This window comes from Muscardinus avellanarius, assembly GCF_963383645.1.
Source record: "Muscardinus avellanarius genome assembly, chromosome: 11".
NCBI classification, from domain to species: domain Eukaryota; kingdom Metazoa; phylum Chordata; class Mammalia; order Rodentia; family Gliridae; genus Muscardinus; species Muscardinus avellanarius.
Window position 1 is genome coordinate 60,990,729 of NC_137797.1, and position 19,697 is coordinate 61,010,425.

Below are 19,697 nucleotides of genomic sequence, written 5' to 3' on the forward strand. Positions count from 1 at the left end.
CTCATCCCTCGGCAGGCTCTGATATGAGCACCCTCTTCATCTAGCAGGTTGTCCCATGTTCCCGAGGGTGTGTGGTGGTAGTATTCTGCCTCTGGGGTTATTTCTCCAAAAGTTCCAGGTGCAATGCATCAGATCTCTGCCTTCCCTGAGTACTGGCTGCTGCCATTGCCACTGCCTCCACCATTTCAAATATTTCCCAAGCTCTTTTTCTATTCTGCATGTTGTCCAGTGTTCCTAAGCATTTGTGACTGTAGCATTCAATATTTGGGGTAATTTCTCCAGAAGATAAGGTTGGTAAGATCAGATTTCTGCCTCTCCTGAATACAAGTCTCCACTGCCATCACAGCGACCACTTCCAACACCGCCTTCCTCCTAGGTCTCCGCTAAACTCTCTCCTTACAAGTGATGTCCAGGATTCTTAAGATGTAGAGAAGAAGCAGTCCTCCTTCATGGAGAATTTTTCCAAAAGTTTCAATTCAGTTGGATAAGTTTTGTCTGCATTTCCGGTATCTTGGCAGCTGCCGCGGCCTTCTTAACCCCTCTTAGATATTTTTCTTTTCCTTTTTTTTAAATTTTTTTTAAAATAAGAGAAGACAGTATGTGTGGTTTGAGGAGGTGTGGGATCAGGCACTCAGTAGCACTGTGGCCCAGGCCCCAGTTCTTCCAAGGGTCCGGCATGCCCTGCGGGACTCCCACCCAGGGCCAGGACCTTGCGACCCAGGCCCTGGTTTTTCCAGGGGTCCAGCGTGCCCCACACAACCCTGCTCAGGGCCCAGGGTCCTGAGACCCAGGTCCCGGTTCTTCCAGGGGTCCGGCGTGCCCCGTGCGACCCCCACCCGGGGTCAGGGCCTTACGACCCTGGTCTCGGTTTTTCTGGGGACCCAGCATGTCCCCTGTGACCTTGCCTGGGGCCCAGGGCGTTGCAACCCTGGTCCCGGTTTTTCCAGGGGTTTGGTGTGCCCCGTGCGATCCCGTTCGGGACCCAAGGCCTTGTGACCCGGGCCCCGGTTTTTCCAGTAGTCCAGATTGCCCCATGCGACCCCCACCCAGGGCCCAGGGCCTTGTGACCCTGGTCCTGGGGTTTTTCAGGGTCCGGCATGTTCCGTGCAACCCCGCCTGGGGCCCAGGACCTTGTGACCCTGGTCCCACTTTTTCTGGGGGTCCAGCGTGTCCTGCGTGACTCCGCCTGTGGCCAAGACCCTGTTTTTAAAAAAGTAAATAAAAAGGGTTTGTGGTGTATATTGGATATATAATTACCCTCAGCTTAACACTCATGGCTACAAAAGGAGGACTGAGGAGGAGAAAGAGGAGGAAAAGGAGGAGAAGGGGAAATGGAGGAGGAGGAGGAGGAATGTAATGGTGGTGATCTTCACTGTGCAGAGTGTATTGAAGGCAGAAGCAAAACATAAAGAGGAGAAACCAGGTCAAGTGGTATTATGGTTGAAATCTTTCCTGTACAAAGATGGTAGCAGAAGAAACATGTATAATTCTAGATCCTGTTTATAGAAAGAAATGATAGACTTTGTCATCTAAAGAAATCAGAAGAAAGGAATTTTGACTTTTTATAGAGAATTATTTTGTTTTTTATAAGTTTTCATCATTGTTCAAAATGTTCTTAAAAGAAATTTTTGTCTCTATTTCATTGCCATCAGTATTACATCTTTTGCTTTGAGCATTGAAATATGAAATGAATGATGTATGCTGTTTCTGAGCAAAAACTTACCCAGTTATTTTCTGTCTCCACCATTGCTCTTTCTATTTGTCAGAACAGAAATATAGATATGCATGTATTACTCTAATAATCAAGAAAACAAACACTGAATGCTGGTGAAAATTTGGGGAAGTAGGAATCCTTATTTATTGTTGGTGTGATTGCAAATCAGTGACAGCTACTATGTAGATCAGCATGGAAGTTTCTCAGAAGACGGAATGGAACATTCAGCTATACTACTCTGGGGTATCTTTTCAAAGGAACTGAAGACAATATTACAGTGTTACATGCATATGCATATTACTTTCAACACCATTTAATTTAACTAACATGTCCCTTGTCTGTCCACATTCACTCATATTTGATGTGTGAAATTGGATTTGAAAGGGATCAGTATAAGCCGGGTGTGGTGGCGCACGCTTGTAATCCCCGCGCTTGGGAGGCTGAGACAGGAGAATTGCACAGGTTCGAAGCCAGCTTCAGCTACTTAGTGAGGCTCTCAGCAACTTAGTGAGACCCTGTTTCCAAATAAAAATATAAAATAGGTCTGGGAGTATAGCCCAGAGGTAGAAGGCCTCTGGGTTCCACCCCCAGTACCACCAAAAAACATAAAATAAAAAAAAGAAAGGGATCAGTATATGCCATCCCCAAATATGTCAGTTTGACACAGTACTATTTTGTGCCAAAAGCAATTCAGAAGGTGTAAATATGGAAAGAGTTCATTGTCCTCCCTGTATCTGCCTAAAAGCAGAATATAATATTTTCTTTTGAAGATATTCTCCTCTCCTTCCCCATATTAGGAAAATAAAAATAATCACTATTACTAAAGATAAAGTCAGCATTAAGATTGATCTGCATTAATATAAACCTTTCTAAACTAACTTTTATAGTCTGTCTTAGTCTACAACAAAATAACTGTATTAACCAGCTTTTCTTCAGTATAGTGAAATATCTGAGGCAATTATTCATAAAGATGAAGAGTTTATTCTAGCTCCTCAAGGTTCCAGTCCAAAATTGGGTACCACCATGCTTTAGGCCTTCAGCAAAGGCAGAACATCATGACAGGTATGTATGGTGACACAAACTGCTTGCATCCCAAGCCAGAAAGAAAAATTAGATCAAGAAACTGGAATCCCACATTACCCTTCAAGGGCACACTCTAGTGATGTAAAGGCACTCCACTATGCTTCACCTCTTAAAAGTTCCTTGACCTCTCAATATTGCCACCTTGGAAACCAGGCCCTTAATACATGAACTTTGGAGGTTCATGTATTATACATTCATTCAAACTGTTGCAGTACTGTATACTGGGTTACCTTTGAACAATGTAAATTAATTTCTTATCATTCAAAAGTTGTGATGTTCTAGATCAAGGCGTCAACAAAGTCAGTATTTAAAGAGTCTGATTTATAGTTCATGGAATGTGCCCTTTCACTGCATCTTCATGTAGAAGAAGGGGCAAATAAGTTTTTTTTTTTTTTTTTTTTTGGTGGTACTGGGGTTCCTGGAAGCCCTTCTACCTCCGGGCTACACTCCCAGACCTATTTTATATTTTTTTATTTAGAAACAGGGTCTCCTAAGACAGCGCGCGAGGCTGGCTTCGAACCTGTGCAATCCTCCTGTCTCTGCCTCCCAAGCGCGGGGATTACAAGCGTGCGCCACCACGCCCGGCCAAATAAGTTATTTTTATCTGCTTTTATAAAGGAACTAATCTCATTAATGAGGGAATTGACCCTTATGATTAATCAATAATTAACAGACTTTACTTTCTTATACTGCTAATACTTGGGGGTTAGAATTTTAACATAGAAATTTTGGGGAGACAGAAGCAATTCAGACCATAGTGTCTTCATTAGTTTCTTCCATCTATTTACCTTTCCAAAATTAGGCTACCATAGTAGCCTAAAATCCTTTCTTTTTGTCTTGTAAGTTCAACACAAATTTATTACCTATTGTTAAAATGGTATATGAGTTTCCAATTCTAATCACCCTTGTGAGTTACTCATCATTGAATTACACGTTTGTGCGTGTTATGTGCATAAATACTGTTTTTTTTCTTCTGCTAATCTATCTTTATGTCAGTCTAATTTACAAGCCCTAATTATAGAATGTAAAAGAAGAGAAATAAAATGTCTTTTTACAAGTTCAAATGTGATAACAGAACATTGTTATTAATTGGTTCTCATGTCAGACAAAATTCTTCAAGTAGTATTTATCAAGCATAAAAATGTCTTTTTTATATAACTAAGTTTATCTCTGATATTTTTACTAATATCTGATTTATAATATACAGGGAGAAATTTGAAAGGTGGAACAAATTCTTAACTGTCATTTATATTATGGAAAAATCTCTAAAATTTAGAATAGAAAATTACTTAATGATGTTTTACTGTTTAAAAATGATCATTCTGAAGATTATTACTTGAAGGGCTCCAAAGGAAATTACTATTTGGTATTGACTTGTTAATACTTGGCTATTTAGTAAGATGGTAAAAGCTAAAAATGTGCAAGTAAATTTCATTTTTGTGGTTTGGCTGCACAAATATCTTTAGATAAATAGTTAATATGGAAATTTTTCTTTAATGTATGTATTCCCATAGTTTCTCAATATTCTTTATTTTTCATTACCCTAGTTTCTTTAAATATTCTCTTTTATCACTAATGGCTATAAATGTTTTCCTTTAGACAGCAAAGCAAATAGTGTATTTCTATTAAGTTTGGGTTCCTACCTAAACATTATAATATATATATATATATAATATATATATATATATATTATATATATATATATATATTTCTCTCTTATCCTTTCCTAATATTCAACCAAGTGAAGGAATTGAGACAATTTTGCACACTGGAAGAAAATTGGATATTTAAATTCTCTCTTCTCCATAATTTGCAAATCTAAGGATGGTATGTAACTTCTCTCTGTTTCATTAATTTCACCTTAAAGTAAATATTTTTTTTCACATATGAGAGAAAATAAACCACCCTTGACTTTCTGAAATTAATTTTACTTATCTATTATTCTTCAGTTCCTTCCATTTTCTTGAAACTGTCATTATTTTTTCTTCTTTATGGTTGGATGGAATACCACTGTGTTTATATACCATATTTTATGTATCTATTTATCTGTTGACACTCAAATTGGTTTCATAATTTAAATATTGTGAATTATGCTTTTATAAACTTGGTTATGCATGTATCACTATAGTATTATAAATTTAATTCTTTAGGGAAAATACTGAGGAGCTGTATAACTAGGCCATATAGTGGCCCCATTCCCACCCCCCCCCCCTTTTTTTTTGAGTAACCTCCAAACTGATCTCCCTAGTGGTTGTACTAACTTAAAATTCCACTAACAGTGTATAAAAGTTCTTATTTTCCCAAGTTATCACCAAACTTTGTTATTGTTTGAAGCAAAAGAGAAAATAAAAAATGTAAAAGACTTTGAATAATGTAGAAAGAGACCTGTAGAGTAGTTGCAGGCAGTTAGAAAAGGTAGTTAAGAAGGGAAAGAGGAAAGCCTGAAGAAGAAAACAATAAAACCATGGCAACATGTGAAGGTTTCAGTAAGTTTTGTGGAGAGGGAGAAAGGGGATAGGGTGCTACATAGAGGAAAATACACAAAGAACTGAGTGCATGTATGGTTTTTTTTTTTGGTTTTTTTTTTTTTTTTTTTGGTGGTACTGGGGTTCCTGGAAGCCCTTCTACCTCCGGGCTACACTCCCAGACCTATTTTTACATTTTCATTTGGAAACAGGGTCTCCTAAGCCAGCGCGCGCGGCTGGCTTCGAACCTGCGCGATCCTCCTGTCTCTGCCTCCCAAGCGCGGGGATTACAAGCATGCGCCACCACGCCCGGCGCATGTATGTTTTTTAATCACATTGAAACTCATTATGATGTTGCAATGTACTAATTTCAGAATGCCTAGCTTAGGTTTCTAAGTGATAAAACTTCAATTCTTTTTCAGGACAGACAGAAAAATAATCTGTTTTATTTTATTTGCTTCCCAGTATGACTCTGAATAATTTAATTAATTTCTTGCATAGCTTTAAAATGTTGCAAAGCCTAATCACTCCCAGTTGTCTGTGTTGCCTGAGGGGGTGCATCAGAAATTGAGAGGACCTGGTTACAAGTGATGTCCTCACCTACAACTTTCTCTTCTTTTGGAGCCCCAAACATGTTTCCTGCTGGTTTAGAATAATAAAGGTTGTCTCCAATAGTTATGTGTCCCTCTTCTTCTTTTCCTTTAATTTTTTTTTTTTTTTTTGTCCTCAGCTGGAAAAAATACACTGTTATTCTATGGCTAATTCTACCAGGTGATCAAATTCAATCATTCTTCTCTGAGGGTAGATGAAAAGATTTTATCTGTATAGCTACTAATTATATTCATCATAAGGCAAAATCAGATGAAAAAAATTAAAGTCATTGTTTCTCCCTTTCCCAATTTGCAATTCTACTGGATTTGGGTTAATATATAAATGTAATAATTTTATTTTTATTTTAAAGAGCACCTTCATTCCTGTAGATGTTAAAATTGAATTTTATTTAATCTAATATTCCAGATGTCATAGAAATGAATGTAAAATACTGTAAGTTATATCAAAACACTACTATATATGTTTAGATGGAAAATATGTAGTTTAATAAAATTCCATGTGATTTAGGCTCCCTTAATCATATTGACACAGTTGTATGTAGGCCTGAGGGGGGGCGGTACTAAGGTGTAGCTCAGTGGTAAAATTACGCTTAGTATTTATGAGATCCTGGGTTCAATACTTAGCACTCAAAACACACAAATACACAAACAAAAAGATTAAAAGGATCTTATACAACATTTGTGGCAGAAAGAACATGGTAGTTCAAATATTTTCTGTACATCTAAGGAATTCTGCCTCACCCTGGAGAGACATTTTATCTAAGTAGTTCAAATGATAAGAAGATTTTAAATAAAAAGCCTATCACTTATTTTAAAAATAATAAAATATGGGGCCGGAGCCATAGCTCAGTGGTAAAGTGCTTGCCTAGCTTGCCCAAGGCTCTTCGCAGTACAATAAAGAGGAAAAAAAAAATTTTAATAATAAAATATGGGAAAGAATTTGTGAGAGATGAAAATGGGGTAAAAATTAGAGTTTATTTACTTGAAGAACAGTTTAATTGGTGATTGAATATATTTTATTCTTATCATTCTATCACATATTCCTTATGTAAAATTTTTAATTTCACTCAAATATTGTATATCTACCATATTCCTGGCAAGATGAGATTGAGAACCAGAAATGGATTCTAATTCTGATTTTTTTTTCCATTTGCTGTTAATTTATTCTGGGCAATGATTTCCTATTTCATGGGATGGTGCCACATATTAAATTTGGTAATGTGTAGAATGAAATGGAGCTGAGATCACAGCAAGCATTTAATATATTTTAAAAAATTCCTTATTGTTACTAAGAATTTTATATATATGAAGTGTGTGTGTGTGTGTATGTGTGTGTGTACACATGAGTATAGATACATCATTCTACTACAATTTGCTTTATTAATGGTATCTCTCAACATTTTCTCCTCATACTAATTTTTTAAAATATCCTTTACCAATGTGCCATATAAAAAAATCACTGAAAGAATAATTAATACTTTATAGAAAAAATGTATGTTACCAGCCTTTTCTTAATATAAATATAAAATTTTGGTCATGTGTTTGGTTTGAGAATAATATTTAAATGATTAGTGCACATAACTATATTTTCAGTTTCATTTGCTAAAGTTTTATTTTAATATTGTGTAAAATGAAGAAACCTAAAAATCAGATTATCTTAATTTTAAAACAAAAGTTGTATAAAATATTTATAAAGAAAATTCTATGAAGAGCAAAATATATAAAAAATCAAATACAAGTTGAAAGTTTATCTTTGTGATAGTAAATTCAGTTATGCTCTTTATTCAAATTTTGTGTGTGTGTGTGTTTGTGTGTGTGTGTGTGTGTGTGTGTGTGTGTGTGTGTGTGTAGGGGTGGGTAATGGGCACTAAACTCAGAAACAATAAGCTTAATATGAGGAAGACGATGATGATAATGATGTTTTTTAATTTTAATCTTATAAAACACTGGTTATCTCAAAGAAATTAGAAATGAATAAATTAAATAATAGGAACATAGTAATTTAATGGCATAATTTATTTTCAGTACTGGGGCTTGAACCCAGGGGCATTCTACCTCTGCGCTACATCCGCAGCTCTATTTTTTATTCTTTTATTTTGAAACAGGGTCTCACTGAGTTGCAAAAGACCTCACTAAGTAGCTGAGACTGGCTGAGAACTGCGATCTACCTGTCTCAGCCTCCCAAATGCTGAGATTACAAGGGTACACCACCACAACCAGCTTATAAATATTTTTAATATATAGTAGCCTTTTTTTCCCTGCCTACCCAGATTTCTCTACCAAATGAAATGCAGTAAATACTAACTAAAGTTTGTTCATTACCCTAAAATAAAAAAAAAACAAATAATTTTCTACTTAAAATAATAATGGAAAGGTCAGCAGGGTGGCATATGCCTATAATCCAGTACTTGTGAGGCTTAAACAGGAGGTTTACAGGTTCAAGGGTGTCCTCAGCAACTTAGTTAGAATAGATCTTACTGTAAAGTGATAACAATTAGAACTAAGGGTCCCACATAAAGAGGAAGAGGGTGTCAAGACAAAGAGATACAAAACTAAGAATTCTAAAACACATGATAATGAATTCCATTGAGGAAATAATAAGCTCATAATAATAATAATAATAATAATATAAACATAATAATAATAATAATAACTCATCAAATGGAATCACTGATAGTGAGCTGCAGAATTTATCAGAAGGTAAATTCAGAATTTTGATTTTTTTTTCCAGTATTGGGGATAGAACCCAGGGACATTCTACCTCTGAGCTGCACCCCCCCAGTACTATTTTTAGTCCTTTTTGTTTTTGAAACAGGTTTTCACTGAGTTGTGAAGGGCCTCATTAAGTAGCTGTGCCTGTCTGTGAACCATGATCCTACAGTCTCTGCCTTCCAAATGCTGGGATTACAAGCATGCAACACCAGGCCCAGCTTGATTTTTTTTTTTTTTTTTCAGGTCTGGGAGTGGAACCCAGGGGCATTCAACCTCTGAGCCCTATTTTTTATTCTTTATTTTGAATTCGGGTCTCACTGAGTTGCAGAGGGCCTCACTTAGTAGCTGAGGCTGTCCGCAAATTTCAATCCTCTGGTCTCAGCCTCCTGAATGCTGGGATTACAAGTGTGTGCCACCACGCCTGGCTCCAGCTTGATTATTAAACAAAGACTTTGGCAATGAAATCAGAAAAAGTAACAGCAAATGCAAAACATATGAATATAGAAACTGAGGCACTAAGGAAGAACTAAAAAGAGGCTCTGAGTGAAATGAGGAAGACAATAAATGAATTAAGGACCTTAATAAAAAAAAAAAACATTTGTGGCATACTAGGTCACTTGGAAGGCTAAGTCTCACTAAGTCTCACTCTTGGAAGACAGTTCACTCAAAAATTACCACACAGCTGGGTGTGGTGGTACATGCTTGTAATCCCAGCATTTGGGAGGCTGAGACAAGAGGATCCAAGTTCATGGCCAATCTCAGCCACTTAGTGAGGCTTTTCATAACTCAGTGAGGCCCTATTTCAAAATAAAAAATAAAAAATAGGGCTGGGGGTGTAGCTTGGAGGTAGAATGTCCCTGAATTCTATCCCCAGTATCACAAAAAAAAAAAAAACCCACAAAGAAACAAATAAATAAACAAAAAGAGCTGACCACACAGTCAACAATATGAAAAGACATTACAACAACATAGCCAGAATAATTAAGAAATATGCGATAGTACGGAATGACCTAACTTATGACTAATAGACATTGAAAAAGCACAAATCAAGGACATTATAAATTTCTTCAGAGAAAAATACTCAAGGACATTATAAATTTCTTCAGAGAAAAAAATATAAGAGGACTTTTCAAACATAGAAAATGAGTAGGAGCTCCAAGTATAGGATACATTCAGAACCCCAATTTCAAAAAAAGATGAAAAGAAACACAATTTATAGGCAAAATATTCAGAGGCTAATGGTGAAAAAATAGAAAAAGATATCTCATGCAAATGGAGACCAAAAAGAAGCAGAAATAGCAACTCTCATACCTAACAAAGCAGAATTTAGGCTAAAATTTATCAGAAGAGACAAAGCAGGTCACTTCTTACTGATAAGGGAACAATTAAGTAAAAATATGTAATTATAATAAACACTTAATCTCCAAATGTATGCTCACACACTTTTATAAAACAAATGCTTTGGCACATTAAGTCTCAAATAGAACCCAATAAAATTATATTTAGAGACCTTGGCATACTTCTTTTATCACAAGATCAATCTTCTAAACAAAAGATGAGTAAAGAATCTCCAGACCTCAGGAACACTATAAACTCAGTAGACCTATTAGAAATATACATAATATTTCAACCAACAACAAATGAATAAACATTATTCTAATTTGCTTATAAAAGTTTTTTCAAAATAGAACAGGGGAGACAAGACAAGTACCAGCAAATTCAAAAAACTATTTCTTTCATTTTTAAGATAATAATGGAATGAAAAAAATCAGCATCACAATGAACAAAATAAATTACATAACTACACAGATGTTGAATGACACTGTTGAATGAGGACAGGATCATAAAAGATATAAGAGGAGAAATTTTTTTAAAAGTTTTAGAGATTAAAATAAGCCAGGTGTCATGGCTTATGCTTGTAATCCCAGTATTTGGGAGGCTAAGACTGGAGGATCACAGGTTTATGGCCAGCCTCAGCTACATAGTGATGTGTTCCAGAACTTTGCAAGACCCTTTTCCAAAATAAAGAATAAAAATATGGCTAGTGGTGTAGCTCAGAGGTAGAATGTCCCTAGGTACAATCCCCAGTATTGAAAAAAAAAAAAGAAAAAAAAAGAAAAAAGACACAAAACATACCAAAATCTATAGAAAACTATGAATGCAGTATTAAACAGAATGTTTATAGTACTGAGTACTCACATAAGACAAACAAAACATCACCAAATAAACAACCTAATGACACACTTCAATTCCCTCATAAAACAGGAACAGACAGTAGAAGATAGAAAATAATTGAAATTAGAGTAGAAATTTTTAAAAATTGCAAAAGATCAACAAATAATATGTGGTGGTTCTTTGAAATGATCAAGATTGATAAACCTTAGCCAACTTAAGCAACAGAAAAAGAGAATCAACCCACATTATTAAAATAAGAAATGAAAAAGGAAACATCACTACAGACTGTGAAAATCCAGAAGATTATCAAAAATATTTTGAAAATGTATACTCCAGTAAAATGAAAAATTAAATAATCAAAACATAAAACCTATCTATATCTATAAAGATATAGAAAACCCCAAATGACAAATAGCAAACAAAGAAATAGAAACAGCTGGACAGGTATGGTGTTGCGTGCTTGTAATTCCAGAATTGGGAAGGCAAAGACTGGAGGATCTCCATTTGGAGATAGCCTCAGCAACTTATGCAGGCCCTTCACAACTCAGTGAGAACTTGTTTCAAAAATAAGAAAGAATAAGGCTGGGCATGTTGATGCATGCTTGTAATCCCCATGATTGGGAGGCTGAGACAGGAGGATCGCACAGGTTTGAAGCCAGCCTCAGCTGGCTTAAGAGACCCTGTCTCCAAATAAAATATAAAATAGGTCTGGGAATGTAGCCCGGAGGTAGAAGGCCCCTGGGTTCCATTCCCAGTACCACAAAAGAAAGAAAGAAAGAAAGAAAGAAAGAAAGAAAGAAAGAAAGAAAGAAAGAAAGAAAGAAAGAAAGAGAGAGAAAGTGAGAAAGAGAGAAAGAGAGAAAGAAAGAAAGAAAGAAAGAAAGAAAGAAAGAAAGAAAGAAAGAAAGAAAGAAAACATAGGACCAGGGGTGTAGCTCAGAGGTAGAATGCCCCTGAGTTCCATCCCCAATACCATAAAAAAATAAATAAATAAAATAAGATAAAATAAAATAAATAGAAACAGCATGAAAGGCTTTCTGTCAAAGAAAAATGCAGTTTTGTGGAGATTTCCACCTGAATTCTGCAAAACTTTTATAGGAGAACTAAACCCAGTATTTCATAAGTTATTCTATGAAATATAAAGGAAACCTTTAAAACTTTTTCTACAAGATTAGATTTACTTTAATAACAAAACCAAATTAGACTGAAATTCTTGATGAACATAGGTACAAAAATTCTAAACAAAATACTAACATAATTTTAATATATTTTAATTTTGAATAAACATTCAAAACCATATCAAAAAATTGTGTATCATGAATAAATTAGGACAGGTGTGGTGGTGCATGCTTGTAATCCCAGCATTTGGGAGGCTGAGACAGGAGGATTGCAATTCTTATACAGCCTCAGTTACTTAGTGAGTCCCTTTGCAACACAAAGAGACCCTGTTTTAAAATATTAAAAAAAATCCAGGCATGGTGGTGCACACCAAGGCTGGCTCAACATTTGAAAATCAATACATGTAATTCACCACATAAATAGGACTAAGGATGAAGAAGCACTTGACAAAATTTAACAATCATTCATGTTAAATATTGCAACATTGGGAATAGAAATAATTTGCCTTAATGTCATAAAAGAAACATATAATAAACCCAGGCCAACATCATATTAATGGAGAAAACATGCAAAAATTTTCCTTAAAATCAGGAATAAGACAAACTTTGCCTACTATCACCACTCTTTTTTAGTATAGTACTAGAGACTAGAGCAATAAGAAAAAAATGGTATATCCAAAATTTAAATAGAAAAGTAAGAACTGAAATTACTTCATTTTTCAGAGGACCTTTTATTTAGAAGACTTAAAAAATCTCAACCAAAAGACTTGTAAATCTGATTATCAAATTCAGCAAAGTAGCAAAAAAAACCAATCTTTATAGAAGAGCTAATTTCAACAATTCTCAATCTATTACATAAGATAAAAGAAATAGGACTCTCCCAAAATACATTTTACAAATCCAACATCACATCAATATCAAAGTCAAATAAAGATAACTCAGTAAAAGAAAACTATAGGCCTATATCATTGATGAACTTAAACATAAAACTGATAACAAAATACTAGCAACATGCATTCAAAAGCACATGAAGAAAATCACACACCATTACCAAGTAGAGATTATCCCAAGAATTCAACATATGAAAAACAATCCATGAAATCCATCACATAAACAGAAACAAAGACAAAAACCACATAATCATTTCAATAGACTTTAAAAAAGAATTTGACAAAATCCAAAACCCATTTGTGTTAAAAGCACCACAGAGAATTGGAACAGAAGGAACATACCTCAACATCATAAAGTCTATATACAATAAGCCTACAGCCAACATCACATTAATTCCCCCTAAAAACAGGAACAAGACAAGAATGTCCATTATCACCACTTCTTTCCAATATAGTACTTGAGATTCTAGCCATAGCAATAAGACAAGAGAAGGAAATCAAAAGAGTACAAATATGAAAAGAACTAAAACTATCATTATTTGCAGATTACATGATACTAAGAAGACCCATCACACTCAACCAAAATGCTATAGAACTGATCATAAAATTCAGCAAAGTGTCTAGATACAAAATCAATCTTAACAAATCAGAAGCTTTCCTGTATGCCAACTATAAATACACTGACAAAAAAATACTCCCCCAAAACACTTCCACTCAGGATATCCCCCCCCTCCAAAAAATTAAAGACTTAGTAATAAAACTAACCATGGTTAAAAAGCTCCACAAAGAAAACTATAAAACATTTAAAAAAATCAAAGAAGACCTTAAGAGATGGAAAGATCTTCCATATTCTTGAATAGGCAGAATAAGTATTATCAAAATGACCATTTTTCCAAAAGTGATCTACAGGTTCAATGCAATAGTAATTATATTACCAAGGCCATTCCTCACAGACATAAAAAATCAGGCCTTAAATTTATTTGAAACAACAAAAAAAATCCAGAATATCAAAGTAGTTGACATCAAGAATCTTGAAGGAGGCATCATAATATTTGACTTCAAACTATATTACAAACCCCTAGTAATAAAAATACCATGATACTGGCACAAAAATAGACACATAGACCAATGTAGTAGAAGACTCAGAAACAAATCTGCACAATTACAGCCAACTGATTTTGACAAAGGGGCCAAAAACATACACTGTAAAAAAGATAGCCCCTTCAACAAATAGTATCGGCAAATCTAGTTAACCATATGTAGAAAATTGAAAATAAACACTACTTTTTTTTACCATGCACAAGAGTCAGTTCAAGATAGATCAAAGACTGGAAATTAGATCAGAGACTTTGAAGTTCCTTGAAGAGGGCATAGGCCCAACACTTCAACACATAGTCACAGATAAAACTTTCTCAACAGGACCCCAAAGGCACAAGAAGTTAATAGGAGGATTAGTATTTGGTATTGCATTAAGCTGAAGAGCTTCTGTACAACAAAGATAACTATCAAGAATATCAACAGAGAACCATCAGAATAGGAGAAAATTTATGCCAACTATTTTTCCAATAGAGGACTAATATCTACAACATACAGAAAACTCAAGAAACTCATCACCACACAAACAAATAACTCAACCAAAAAATGGGCAAGTAAACTAAATAGACATTTCACAAAAGATGAAATTCAATTGGCAAAAAAGTTTATGAAAAAATGTTTAAGATCATTAGCAATCAGAGAGATGCAAATCAAAATTACCCTGAAATTTCATCTAACACCAATTAGAATGGAAATCATCCAAAAAAGAAACAACAACAAATGCTGGTGAGGTTGTGGAGAAGTGATAACTCTAATACATTGTTGGTGGGATTGGAAAACAGTATGGAGAAAACTCAGAAGAATGAGAATGAACCTACCATATGATTCAGCAATACCACTTCTGAGTATCTACCAAAAAGAATAAAAACCAAACTACCAAACTAATGCATGTACATTTATGTTCATAGCTGCAAAATTTACAATTGCCAAACTATGGAATAAGCCAAGATGCATTTATGGAGAAAGTGGTGAAACTGGAGAACATTATGCTAAATAAAATTATACAGTAACAAACAGCAAAAAAAAAAAAAAATCAGAGTCTCTCCCTAATATGTGAAATCTAGGGAGAAAAATAGTCACAGGAGAAACTCTAGACAAAGAAGGAGAAACCATAAATGAGTAAATAAGGTGATCTACCTGAGGGGAATGAGAGGGGGAAGAGAGAAAATTTCTAATGTGCATAATGTACATTCACAAACATATCAAAGTCTATTACTAAGCCAAACATGAGAAAGAGGAAGGGGAAGTGGGGGTAGGGATTGGAGAAGGGCTAAATGAGTTATGTGTGCATGTATGCCTCTACTATTTTGTACTCTATTAAGATGTATGACTACAATGCACCAATAAAATTTTTATTACAGAGCTATAGTAATAAAAATAGCATGGCATTGTCACAAAAACAGACATGTTAGATGAACAAAATAAAAGACACAGAAAGTAATTAACACACATATCCAATTGATTTTCAAGAAAGACACCAAAAATATTTCTTGGAAAAAAGCCTTTTCAACAAATGGTGTGGGGAAAACTAGTTATCCATTTGTAGAAAAGTGGAATTAAATTCCTACCTCTCACTGTGCACAAATCAACTAAAATGAATCTAAGTCCTGGAAACTAGAAAAGAGACTTTGAAATTACTAGAGGAGGAAATAGGCCCAACACTTCAACATAAGCACAATTAGAATTTTCCTCAATAAGACCTTACAAGCTCAGTAAATTAAAACAATAACTAACAAATAAGATGGCATTAAACCAAAAATCTTCTGCTCCTCAAAGGAAACTATCAAAATCTTCAGAGCACCTACAGAATGAGACTTTCTGGCTATTTGTCTGATAAAGGACTACTATGTACAAAATACAAATCATTTAAAAGACTTAACACTAAAAATACTAATATCCCAATTTAGAAATGGGCCATTGAACTTAGACACTTCATAAAAGAGGAAATATAAATGGCCAATAAATGTTCAACATCATTAGCAACTAGGAAGATGCAAACTTAAACAAAACTGAAAATTTCATCTAACCCCAACCAGAATGTCAATCATCAAAAAGTCTGACATCAATAAATGCTGGCAGGATGTTGTCCGGAATCCAGCCCAACAGCGGCGGGGCTTGAAGAATTGATGAGTACCGATGCCCCGATCACCACACGGAGCCGGGAGATATGTCAAGCAAGATCTCATTTATTTCTCTCCAAGAAATCATATATATAGCACCAAACCACGAGGGGAATTCCCATGGGAAATAGCCTAGCCTATCGGGGATAAAGATCACTAGCACGTAGTTTACAGCCAATCCCAGGCCAGTACATGAGCCATTTATGTGTGTGGAACCTCCTTTAAAGGGAAAACTGCTCAGTCTCCCCACCCATAATGAATGGGGAAACCACGCCTTCGTAGCTTCCTCCAGGCGCCATCTTTGCCCCTTTTCTGCTGAATCATTTTACTTAAAGTTTTGCCTTAGGCTGTAGGCTGCTCAGGCCAAGGGAGGCTGCATCTCCTTAGGCGCTGTATGGACACACCCCATCAGGATGTGAGAAATAACTCACTAAAAAACTAGTGCAGTCACTATATACCAATGTGGAAATTTATCAAAAAAATGGTAATGGATTCACCATATGATCCAGCTATACAATATCTGGGTATCTTTCCAAAGGGACCGAAATCAGATTATAATAATGCATGAATATTCACATTAGGGTGCTATAATTCAAATAGATAAATTATGGAACAAACCTAAGTGTTCACCAACATATGAGGGATCATAAAATTATGGGATATACACAAAATGAATTTGCTAAGTAGCAATAAAGATGAACAAAATTATGTCATTTTTCTGGAAAATGAATGAACCTGGAGAACCTTATGTTAGTTGAGATTAGCCATTACAAAACATGAAAGATCATATGTTTTCTCTTTTATGCAGAAGCTAGAAAGTAATTGGGATATAAGAGGAACTTTAGGTAATGGAGGAGAAACTCCAGTGTAGGGAAGGAGTTTGGCTTGGGGGAAGGGGAGGATAAAGGGAGAATTAATGAAGAAAACATTCCCACTGACATTATGTACCTGGGTAAGAATATCAATGCCAATCGCAATATTTTGTATGGGGAAGGGGGGAGTGGGGAGGAGCCCAGGGGAAATTTCACCAAGTGCTCTGTGCATGCATGTCACTATAACTATGAAGTACTTGATGTGAGACTAAAATGCATCAGTAAAGGTATTAAAAATCTCAATATTTTTGGAAAAAATATTTTCTTCTACACTCAAGCAAAAATGTTCAGTAGGGCTCTATCTTAATGGCATTTGAGTTTTAGCCTGGCCAAACAAAGCCTTGAATTGACTCAGATTCAAGTAATAGTTGAAAAGTGAATATTTGAACCAAATTCATTTGTTCAGAGATAATCCTAGGATTTGAAAGATGTACTTGAACCTCTGTGTATGTAAGCCAGCAACAACTGGTAAACATTTTGCAAACACAAAAATCCTTAGAAAGTAACCAGTATAGAGGAGATCAGTGCTGAGCAATGCAACAAGATTTAGTCCCACTGACTTAACTCAAACCCCCATATCATGCCGTACTTCACATTAGTTCTGAGAAAAAAGTTTCTTTTACTTATCCAGTTTGGATGTGATATTTATCCAGTCTGTCAGATAAAGATAAAGATAAGAGAATATATATGAGTATATATATAGTCTGCCTGGATTTGAATTCTCTTTGTAGATGTTCATCTAATTTATAATTCTAGTTAACTGGAAACACAATCCTTCACAATTCTACTGTCAATATTCAAAACTGAACTAAATTTAGAATTTTTGCCAGTGCTCAGAGGTAATCAGTATATTGGCATAGGAATCTAGCATCTGTCCATTATTGAGAAATATAAAAGAAGAATGAATGTATGATGCTTGTCATTAAAGAAGTTACCATGCATTTTGGAAGAAAATATATATTAGGAAGAGCAAGTGTTTAATAATCATCTATGATCAAAACATTTTGCTTCAAAAATCAAAGCACTTAAGCATGTTGGTTAAAAGACCCTTCCACACTGGGTCTGAGCCCCTTATTCCTCAAATATAAATTGTATTTTTTACCCATTAAGAGATTTGGTCAGAGAATAATATTCTTGGGAATTCAGAATTTGAAAATAAAAATTAAATAAAGGGCTTAAAACTAGAGGGTTTTCTACAAGAGGGTGATTATCAGTCAGTAAAGGATAGAAAAAATTGAGAGTGATATCTATGTCAATAAATGAATATGATAAAATTTTATAAAACTTGGAGACAGTTGGTTGAAAAATTGGTCAAAAGGTTTCTACAACATTTTGCACAAGGCCAATGTATACTTTATCTAGAAGAGATTTTGATTCCTGACATGTTTATATGATTTTTTTTCTATTTCATCAACAAGCATATAAATAGTTTTCTGAGCCTATGCTAATTTTACTCAGAATTTAGACTGGGTGAAATTACATGCATATATTCTATTCAAGACTCCATCCTAGCTGAAACTTAATTAGTAATTAAGTCTTACTGCAAAGGCCAGTAGCTGAAAAATATTCATCAGATCATAGCAAGTAGGAATACATCAGATCAAGAAATGGAAGAAAGGATTACAGGCTTACAGAATAGCATGAGGCAAAAAAGGCAGATTTATAAAAATGAGAGGATCATATGACTATGTTTTAGAAATTATAGAAGGATTTATTAAGAAATATACCTGAAAAGATATGTAGTGATAGGTAATAAGAAATTTCAATGAAGCTCGTGATTTTGATCTTTTTTTCCTTTATGAAACAGGTAATTCATTAAATATTTGGAAGGGTAGAGATAATTTAATTTTAAAATATCTAGCTAGAATAAAAAGGATCATCATGGGAGGAAATGGAATGGGGGATTAGGTAGAAAATAGTCATGGGAAATAATTAATCATGGATTAGATATAAAAGATAGACTGTGAGGACCAAAGTGAATTAAAACAGGGATGGCAGGTGGAGGGTGGCAAAGCGCATCATAATGCCAGAAAACTGTTGACTTGGTTGTAGGCATTGAGTTTGGAACTGTGATGTCACCTAGAGGCTCTTGTGTTGTCTTGTGTTGAAGGTGTTGTCTCCAGCTGGTGGCACTATTGAGAAACAGTGGAAAATATAGAAGGTGGGGCCTAATTGGAGGAATGGTCACTAAGAAATGTACTGGGAGGGTACATTGGGATCCTGGTCTCTTCCCTTCTCTATTTCTTTTTCTTCTTGCTGGTTGCCAGAAGGCGATCAGGTCTCTTCCACTACACACCTGCTGTTATGATGTTTTATCTCACTACAAGCTCACAGTGGTGGTACCAAGTGATTATGAAATAAAACTTCTGATATTGTGAGCCACAACAAATCTTTTTCCCTCTAAGTTGATTTTCTCAGGCATCTTGTTACAGTGATAGAAAGCTAATACATATCACTTTCACAATGATATTTTCTTGTGTCTATATTGCTGAAAAATAATACAAAATAAATGCTACTTCACTTAGTGTACAAGTTAAAGTGCTTGTGTGAGCAGAAAGGCCCTGAAATCAAACCCTAATTTTCTTTCACTACTCATCACTACTTCCTCCCCCTTGCTCTGTTCCATGCTGAACAACCTTACCCTCCCATATATTTGCCAGTAATGCTCCTGGCTCAGCGCTTCGGCTCTTAATGTTTACATTGTCTGGCATGTTCTTTCTTTAGAGATTTTCATGGCTTGTTTCTTTACCCTTTTTAGGTTTTATGTAAATGTCACATTATTTTCATCTTCTATTCTATCTAAAGTTATAAATTGTTTATTTCTCTTTCCTGCCCTATTATT

General features: G+C 35.0%; 1 protein-coding gene across 1 annotated transcript in view; it reads right to left on the reverse strand.

Annotated features, from left to right (window-relative positions):
- Positions 1-765: 765 nt before the first annotated feature.
- Positions 766-19,697, reverse strand: part of SLC16A7 (solute carrier family 16 member 7) — a gene marked incomplete at both ends in the record, with an annotated part of 100,726 nt that continues 81,794 nt past the window's right edge. Inside the window, one exon of the mRNA XM_080704838.1 lies at positions 766-1,200. Coding sequence (XP_080560964.1) covers positions 766-1,200 — 435 coding nt within the window. The remainder of the gene's footprint in view (positions 1,201-19,697) is intronic.